Source organism: Meleagris gallopavo, chromosome 18 (genome assembly GCF_000146605.3).
Source record: "Meleagris gallopavo isolate NT-WF06-2002-E0010 breed Aviagen turkey brand Nicholas breeding stock chromosome 18, Turkey_5.1, whole genome shotgun sequence".
Taxonomy (NCBI): domain Eukaryota; kingdom Metazoa; phylum Chordata; class Aves; order Galliformes; family Phasianidae; genus Meleagris; species Meleagris gallopavo.
Window position 1 is genome coordinate 54,276 of NC_015028.2, and position 9,287 is coordinate 63,562.

A 9,287-nucleotide genomic window follows, 5' to 3' on the forward strand; every position below is an offset into this window, starting at 1 on the left:
GGCGCCGGGGGCTGCGCGGTTTGGGCCGCGGCATCGGGGCGCTCCGATGGGCGCCGCCGGAGTTCGAATCGCGCGCCCCGAAGTGACGTCACGTCCGGTTGCCGCACGGACGGCGTGCAGCGCCGCTCTGAGCCGCCGGAGGGCCGACTCTGTGGTGGCTCGGAGGACTGTGCGTTTATTAAACCCGTTCTGATCCCAGTTCACACCAGTATGACCGCAGTTGGGCCCGTTGTGATCTTTTTTGACCCAGTGTGATCCCAGTTGGTCCCAGTGTGATCCCTGTTTGTTCCAACACAGTTCCAGTTGCTGCCAATCAAACCCAGCAACTCTGTTTCTCCCAGCACGCTTCCAGTTGATCCCAACACGGTCCCAATCAACACTAGTTTATTTCCAGTTGATCCCAACTCATCCAACACTGGTGCCAGTTCACCCCAAAAATGGTCCCAGCTGCACCCAACATGCTCCCAGTGGCTCCCAGTGGCTCACAGCTGGCAGCCCAGTTGGCTCAGGCGGGTGCGGAACTCCTGCAGTTGGGCGCAGTGACTCCGCAGCCGTGTGGCCCTACAGCGTCCGGGGGATGGCACCTCCTCCACCCACGAGTGGGGACCCAGCAGGAACTGGGGGCTGGAAATGGGGACAGGGTCAGGGGTATCAGGGTATGGGGGTCAGGCTCAGGGACATGGGGTTAGGAACACTGGGATATGGGACATGGGAACATGAGAACATGGGGACATGTGGACATGGGGCACAGCCCCTTCTCACCGCCCCTCGGGGTCCTGTGTCCCCCCGCTGCCCCCCATCACCAGGTAGATGTCGTGGGGTTGTAGGCGCAGTGGGCAGCTCTTCCTCACCAGCAGCCGCCTCCGCTCCCCAGGAGCTGCTGTTGTGTCCTGACCTGCACCAGTACACACCACTATGAACTCACCAAACTTTCCCCGTACCACCCAATATATTCTCATATTGTTCCAGTATGGCTGAGAGACCCCCCTCAGCACAGCCCAATGCTACCCTAGTATGGCCAAATATATCCCAGCGTCTCCTTCTCACCCCACAACCTCTCCCAGTGCTCCCAGTATACCCATTCAGTCTCTACCAGAATTCCCAGTTCACCCAGTCTCAATTTCTAGTTCTTCCCAGTCTCTCCCAGTACTCCCTGCCTCTCCCAGTGCTCCCGTTCTCACCTTCCAGTCCTTCCCAGTGCCCTCTGTCTCACCTCCAAGCAGCACCTCTTTGATTTCCGTCTCAAATGCCACAAAAGCCCCAATCTCGCTCTGGGACAGCACCCGAACCACCAGCGCTGGGGATCAGAGGGGGCAGAGGGTCAAAGGGGTCATGGAGGTCATAAAGATGGGGTCACAGGGGTTATTGTATCAGAGGAGTTATGGGGGGCAGGGGACATCATAGGGCAGCTATGGGGTTCTTGGGGTCAGAGGGACAATTGGGGAGAAAACTACAGGATCTTAGTGAATGCTTTTGAGGTTCAGGGGTCACTTGTGGGGCACATCATGCAGCTGTGGGGCTTAGGGGCAGCAGATGGAATTTAGGGCAGTTAAGGTCTGGGATGCAGCCAATTTGGGGTCAGCAAATTGGTGTGAAGTGCAGGGATTTGGGGTCTCACCATAGTCCACACGGGGGCTGTAACAGGCAAAGTCGTGGCGGTCATCAGCTGTCACCTCTTGTGTCCTCCTTTGGGCATGGGGACACCCCCCTGGGAACCCCCAACATCATCAGGGACCCAAAACGCAAGGTTCTTGGTGTGAGTTCCCTCTATGTCCAGCATGTCCCTCCCTCACATTCCCCCATAAACCCCATAATTTCACCCCAAGTTCCTCAAAAGTTGGGTGGAGGGTGTGGGAGGGGTTCACTGGATGGGGGTCCCACATATAGGGTCACAGTGGGGTCCCACCTTGGGCGCATTCACAGATTTTGGGGGAGCACAGTGTGGCGATGGTGCTGCTCCTCTGTGGGGCGTTGTAGAAGATGGTGCAGCGCTGCCCTGGATGGGGCACAGAGGGGTCAGATTGGCCACGCCTTCTCCGATGGCCACACCCACCAAGACCCCACCCATTTAGGCTCCGCCCACTGAGTGCCCCACCCACCGGGCTCATAGTAGTCATAGATGGCCGCCATTGCCGGCTGCATGTGGCCCACGGCCACATCCTGGGTGGCCCCAAAACTGAGACACTGCCGCTCTGGGGGGACCTGGGGACAGGAATGAGAACACGTCGGGGAACACGGGGATATGTGGGGAGAATGGGATATGGTGTGGGGACACGAGGACATGGAGGATATGGGATCACAGAGACATTGAGGTTAAGGGTGACACAGGGGGACACACCTCGTCCAGGTACAGCACCAACTGGTTCCCATCCAGCTCATAGTGACTGATCCAGTGATCCACCAGGTCCCGCAGCTGTTGCGGGACAGCAGCACCCGGATACGTCCCCATCCCAACACCCACATCCAACACCCCAACATCCCACCACCTCAATACTCCAACCCAGCAGCTCCACCTCAATACCCCCACACCCCAACACCCTCAAACCCAACTCTCCAACCCCAACAACCCCGACTCGATCTTCCAACACACCCAATCACAACACCCCAGTAGACCCATAAGCATGACTCCAACATTCTGCCACCCCAACAACTCCAACATCCCCAAACCCCACACCCCATGACTCTCCTCAACTCCCCTACATCCCCCAAGTCTCCCTGGGCCCTTACCTTGTCCAGGTCTGTCCTATGGGGTGAGAAGCCACTGAGCAGAGAGATCTCCACCACCGCCATCCCCGTTAGTGCCACCCCTGGGCTCCGCCTACAACAGGCCATGCCCATCAGCAATAAGCTCCGCCCATCAGCAGGAAGCCCCGCCCACTGGAACAGGAAGCTCCGCCCCTCACCGGAAGCAGACCAGAAAGGCCACCTCGTGGGCGGGGCTATGCGTGCTGCGGCGGCGACGCTTCCGGGCATCCCATAAGGACATGGGGCTGAGTGGGGCCGGGCCATCTGCTGGCCCCTCCCCTTCCACAGGCCCCGCCCCTTCAACGGGCATCTCCCCTTCTGTAGGCTCCTCCCCCTCTTTAGGCTCCGCCTCCTCGTAGTTCTCATAGTCCTCGTAGTCCTCATCTGCAGGGGGTTGGAATATGCAAAACAGGGCCGAGGCCACGCCCCCCCGCGAGGAAAAGGGGGCGGGGTCTTTGGGGGCGGGGCCTCACCGTGGTACAGGATGGGGCCGGTGATGGCCACCTCCAGGTGCAGCGCCTGGCACGTGGCGTTAGGAGGTGACAGCAGGCGGAACTGGCGGAGCACCTGGGAACAGCGAGGGGACACCGTGACAGCATGAGGGGGCACCATGAGGGGAGGTTGTGAGGGGACATCGGCTCTTGGAGGTGACACCGATGTCCATGCAGCCACCCACCGTCAGCGTCCCTTCGCCGTGTCCCTCCACCTGCACTGTCACCGGGCTGCCCAGAGGCACCTGGGGGACATGGGGACAAAGCGAGGACACAGGGACCCAAAGTCCTGTGTGCATCATGTCCTACCATGTCCCTCCACATCCCATGTTCCCCATGCCCTACCATGTCCCCACTGTCTCCACATCACATCCTACCAGGTCCAGATACGTCCCCTATGTCCTCACATCCCCCATGTCCTGCCACGTCCCACCATGTCCCCACCTTCAGCTCCTGCTCCAGTGGCTCCAGCCCCGGCTTCAGCGTCATCCGAGTGCCACCAGCCCTCCCTCGGGCACCCCCCGGCCAGGAGAGCCCCAGATTCAGCCCTGATGTGCTCCCGCGGCCCCACTGCAGCCACATCTGGGCCAGCGCCTCCAAGGCCACCACCGTGTCCTGCAGGAACACCGAGCAGGTTGGGGACACAGCCAACAAAGGGGACCCCGGGGGATCAAGTCACCCTCACTCGGAGGCACACAGGGGGCTCAGTGACCCCCACCCACCTGAGTGGAGTGGAAACCACCTCCATAATTGCTCTGCTGTCGGAGCCACCGTGCCGCCCTCCCAGCCCCGGCGATGTCACGGCTCTGCAGCAGTGCCAGAAGGGCGTAACCCGTTGCCTCCACTGTGGCTGCGGGGCCACCAGATGGCCAGAAGGTCGCACGGCCACCTGCACAGGGACGGGGTCATGGGAGGTCATACGGAGTCATGGGAGGGTCATATGGGGTCATGGGAGGGTCGTATGGCGTCATGGGAGGTCGTATGGCGTCATAGGGGGGTCGTATGGGGTCATGGGGGGGTCGTATGGGGTCATGGGAGGTCATATGGGGTCATGGGGGGGTCGTATGGGGTCATGGGGGGTCGTATGGGGTCGTGGGAGGTCATATGGGGTCATGGGAGGTCATATGGGGTCATGGGGACCCAGAGTGGGTGCGGAGAATGGATTTGAAGACAACACGAAGATGAAGAATTTGAAGAATCACTCTGAAGAAGAATTAATTACCAGAACGAAATTGAAAGAGAGTGAATCTGAAAAACAGTTTGGAGAAGAACTCATCCGAAGTGGAACAAATCTGCCAGAATTTGAATGAGAATTAATTTTAGGAGGAATTAAAATTAGGAGGACTTAATCAGGAGAACGAAACCAAGGAAGAATTTGAAGAACAAACATGAAGGAGAGTAATTTGAATAGGAATGAATTTGAAGTATATGAAAGAGTTTGAGGAAGAATAAAATTGAAGGATTTGAATGAGAGTGAATCTGAAGAAGGGGACAGAGGGGTCCAGGAGCCACCCACGGTGACAAAGGCATCCAAGTGCCACCGCCCCATGGGGACACACCGTGAGCGCTTCGGGCCATGCCCCGCAGACGTTCCACTGCTGGATGTGGCCCCGGAGGAGTGGTGTCCACCAATGCCAATGCATAGGATGTGATGGCCGTCCCATAGGTCCCCAACTGCTCCACGCGGCCCCGTAGGAACGTGGAGGCTCGGGACAGGGATTTGTCCTGTGTCAGTGGGACATGGAGTGCGGAGACATGAAGAGATATGGGAGAAATGGGGGATAGTGGGGGACATGGACATGGGAGACACTAGGGAGACATGGGGATATATAGGGACATGGGGCACACTGGGGGACAGGGGGACACGGAGGGATGAGGGGACCCTGGGGGACAGGGGGACATGGAGGGATGGGGGGACACTGGGGGACATGGAGGGATTGGGGACAGTAGGGGACATGAAGAGACATGGGAGACAGGGAGGCATGGGGGATAGTGGGGGACATGGACATGGGGGATACTAGGGAGACATGGGGATATATAGGGACATGGGGCACCCTGGGGGACAGGGGGACACGGAGGGATGAGGGGACACTGGGGGACAGGGGGACATGGAGGGATGGGGGGACACTGGGGAACATGGAGGGATGGGGGGGACAGTAGGGGACATGAAGAGACATGAGAGACATGGGGGATAGTGGGGGACATGGACATGGGGGACACTAGGGAGACATGGGGATATATAGGGACATGGGGCACGCTGGGGGACAGGGGGACACGGAGGGATGGGGGACAGTAGGGGACATGAAAGGATGGGGGGATACTGGGGGACACGGGACATATGGGAACATGGGGGATAGGGGTGAATGAGAGATGGAGGAACACTGGGAGAACGTAGCAGGGAATGGGGACATACGAGGGACGTGGGGATGTGGGATATGGGGGCACAAGGGACACATGGATATGGGGACCAAAACACAGGGATGGGGATATGGGACGCACCAGAAGGGGCAGCTCAGGGCTGTCTGGGGGCAGCAGAGTGCGGGCACCATGGAGGGCCACCACCACGAAGGCTGTCAGCAACACGGTGGCCTCTGGGCCGGGGTCTGCCACACCGCCCTGGGGACACGGGGACAAGTGGGTGACACAATGTCATGTGGGGACAGTCTGCAGGGACCTTCAGGGGACATTGCACAGGGACACTGCACACAGCAGTGATGTCACCCACCTGCATCTCGCGGTGCACCACAGCCCTGTGCTCCAAGAAGGCGCCATCTGAACGCTGCTGCTCCAGCACCCACCGCAGGGACTCAGCGGGGCCACTGGCAGCCACTGGCAAATAGGGCCGGGACAGGGCCAGCACACGCAACACCAGCGCCGTCAGCCTGTGCCAGGACACCGTGTCACCATGTCCCCAAATCCCCATGCATCCGCAGCTCACGTCCCTGTGATGTCCTCACATCCCCACGTCTCCACGTCCCCATACCCCAGTGTCCCCATGTCCCACCGTTGTCCCCACGTCCCCACACCGTCCCCGCTCCCCTCACCAGGTGCTGCTGTCCCGGTGCAGCCATGCCCCGTAGGAGCCGTCACTTTTGCGGAAGCTCTGCACCCGCTCAAAGCCTGTGGGGACATCAGAGACCACTGGGGACACCGCAGACATCCCCCTCACAGCACTGCACCCCCGTAGGGCTCTGCACCTCCACATTGCACACCCCATTGCAAACATCAGAGATAAATGCAAGCCACGAAGGAGAAATGCAAACCCATAGAGAAATGCAAACCTCACTGCACCCCCCATAAAGCACCGTGCATCCGTTGGAGCACGGCCCACCCCATAAAGCACAGCCCGCCCCATAAAGCACAGCCCGCCCCATAGCTCACCCTGCTGCAGGGTTCTGAGGCCGCGCTGTCGGTGCCCGGGGGGCAGCTGCCCCCACCCTTCGCTCTCATCCAGGAACCGCAGAGCAGCAGCAGTGGGTGCCATTGACATCAGGGACTGCTCCCCACATCCTCGGGGGGAGCGGAGCAGAGAGTCTCCCACCCCCAGAGCGCCCTGCAGCGCCCAGCCTGGCACCCGGCCTGGGACAGGGACAGTGGGGACAGGGGGATATGGGGAATGTGTGGGGATGGGAGTGGGAGGACAGAGATTTGGGGTCACAGGGGTGTGGGGATATGGGATACGTGACATGGGGATAGGATGTGGGACAGGCATGGGGACATGGATGGGGATGAGCAGGGGGTCACGGGGACATTGGGACACCCATGGGGATGTGCAGAGGGGCACACATTGGGGGACACAGGGTTGTACATGGGGGACATGGGGATGTAATAAGGACATGAGGACATGTGGGGACACACAGGGGTCACACACAGGGGCACAACATGAGGAGACTCACATGGGTATGGGAACACAGGGACAGAGAGAGGATCAGAGCTGGACATCAATCCCCCCAACAAATGTCCTCCCATGTCCCCATGTCCCCTGTGCCCACCACCACATCCCCAGCACCCACCCCCATGTCCCCACCCCATGTCCCCGTCCCCACACACCGCCGACACGGACGCTCATGCTGAAATCCCCATCGGGGACGATCTCAGCAGGGACGTCCCCTGGCAGTTTCAGGCTCCGGCTCCGCTTATCTGTAGGGACACCACACCACAGAGTCAAGCCCCACGTCTCCAGTGTCCCCACTGTCCCCCGTTCCTCACACCCACCGTCTGTATCCAGGATGTAGGTGGTCTCCTCCAGGTGCAGCTCTCCCTCGGGCTACAGGAATGGGTGGCACAGTTCCCACCAAGGACATGGGGACACGGTGTCCATGAGGGGACAACTGCAGTGCCCAGGGCCACCATGGACCCAGCGTCCCCAAACCCCATAAGGACCACCATATCCAGGGCCGCCATGGTCACGGGGACATGGTGTCCATGAACCTCAAAGTGACAATCCCAGTACGCGAGGCCACCAGAGACCCGCAAGGACAGCAGTGTCCAAGATGTCACAGGTCTCTGGGGGGACCCCAGAGGTGACCCAGGTGACCAGAGGGGACCCCACTGATCTCACCTCGACATGCAGGACTCGGGTGACGCGGTCTCCCAGCCCCCATGGCCCGCGGGCGGTGACGGTGATGGGGATGTCCCCAGGGTGAAGGGCCACCAGGGTGAGGGGTGCAGCCACTGCCCGCCCCGGGGGCAGCTCTAACATCTGGGGGACCCCATCCAGCGCCGCGCACAACCCCTCCACTGCCGACAGCGTCACCGTCACCTGCATCACCATCACTGTCACCCAATGCCACCAGGCTATGGGTGACCATGGGACAGTGGGGGACTATGGGACAGTGGGGTGGGAATGGGGCATCTGTGGGGCAGATCGGTATCTATGTGCCACAGGGGGTTATCTATGGGGCAGAAGTGGTACCAGGTATCTAAGGGGGTATCTGTGGGGTAGAGGGGGATATATGAGGAGCAGGAGGTAGCTATTGATAGGAAAAGGGAATCTGTGGGGCACAGGGGGTTAACTATGGGGCAGAAAGAAGGTAGCTATGCGGTAAGGCATATTTGTTGGAGGGAAAGAGATATGTATGGGGCAACAAGGCAAGTATGGAGCACAGTGGTACCTATGGGGCAGGAGGGTTATCTACTGGAAGCAAAAGGGTATTTATTGGAGAGAAAGACGTATCTCTGGGGTGCCTCTGGGGTGCCTATGGGGGTTTTTATAGGGCTTACGTTGATGCTGCGGGGCAGCCTGCTGTGGATGAGGGGCTGCAGCTGCAGCTGCTCTCGGGGACGGATGCTGGGGGGCAGCCGAAGTGCCACGCGCACGTCCTGCGTCACCGTCACCCGCTGCGGCTCCGCCACGCACAGCCCTGCCAGGACCTCATCACTACGGGGCAGTGAGGGGACACCGCGGGGACACAGGGACATTCCGGGGGATGGGGGAGAGGAGGGACATGGGGACACCAAAATGGGGGACACTGCAGGGCCACTGAGGGGTGGTGACACTCACCGTGTCCGGGGACAATGGCGACTGCCTGAATCTCCCATGTAGTGATGGAGTCAGGGAGCAGCACTGAGAGCCTGGGGAGATGGGGACAAGCGGACATGGGGACACGGGGACACAGGGTCATGGGGACATGGGGACACAGGAACACACGGGGACACACCGTGCAGTGCCGACGACACGGACGCGTTGCCACAGCCAGCTCTCAGGGAAGAAGCTCCTCGTGGGGACGTCCTCATCATCATCCAACAGCTGCTCTGCCAGCTGTGCCTCCAGCACTGCCATGGGGACAGCAGGGGACATCCTTACATGTGAGGATCCCGGGGCATGGGATGTCCCCATGTGCCACCACCCATGGAGATCCCCCATCCAAATGTCCCCACACCCCTCCCCGCTTTGGGGACACTGCTGACACTCACCCCGTGCCAACCCCCCGCGCTGTCCCCTCCGCCGCAGGTTCTGTGCCACCTCACAGCACTGCAGGAAGGCGTCTCGGCAGCCCCCAGCCGTTGTCACCCGCTGTCCCCTCTGCTGGCACGTGACACGGATGGGCA

General features: G+C 60.3%; 1 protein-coding gene across 1 annotated transcript in view; it reads right to left on the reverse strand.

Annotated features, from left to right (window-relative positions):
* Positions 1-367: 367 nt before the first annotated feature.
* The window catches only part of LOC104909337 (complement C4-like), a 15,219-nt gene continuing 6,299 nt past the window's right edge, over positions 368-9,287 (reverse strand). Inside the window, 25 exon segments of the mRNA XM_010720595.3 lie at positions 368-624; positions 763-895; positions 1,214-1,297; positions 1,619-1,708; positions 1,907-1,996; positions 2,100-2,202; positions 2,339-2,413; positions 2,728-2,818; positions 2,904-3,129; positions 3,219-3,312; positions 3,422-3,481; positions 3,681-3,851; positions 3,959-4,125; positions 4,796-4,961; positions 5,736-5,852; positions 5,962-6,118; positions 6,281-6,356; positions 6,618-6,815; positions 7,287-7,376; positions 7,452-7,503; positions 7,798-7,998; positions 8,460-8,599; positions 8,740-8,810; positions 8,897-9,011; positions 9,153-9,287. The exon segment at positions 9,153-9,287 is cut by the window's right edge and continues 19 nt beyond it. Of these exon segments, the coding sequence (XP_010718897.1) occupies positions 483-624; positions 763-895; positions 1,214-1,297; positions 1,619-1,708; positions 1,907-1,996; positions 2,100-2,202; positions 2,339-2,413; positions 2,728-2,818; positions 2,904-3,129; positions 3,219-3,312; positions 3,422-3,481; positions 3,681-3,851; positions 3,959-4,125; positions 4,796-4,961; positions 5,736-5,852; positions 5,962-6,118; positions 6,281-6,356; positions 6,618-6,815; positions 7,287-7,376; positions 7,452-7,503; positions 7,798-7,998; positions 8,460-8,599; positions 8,740-8,810; positions 8,897-9,011; positions 9,153-9,287 (3,044 nt within the window). The 3' untranslated portion in view covers positions 368-482.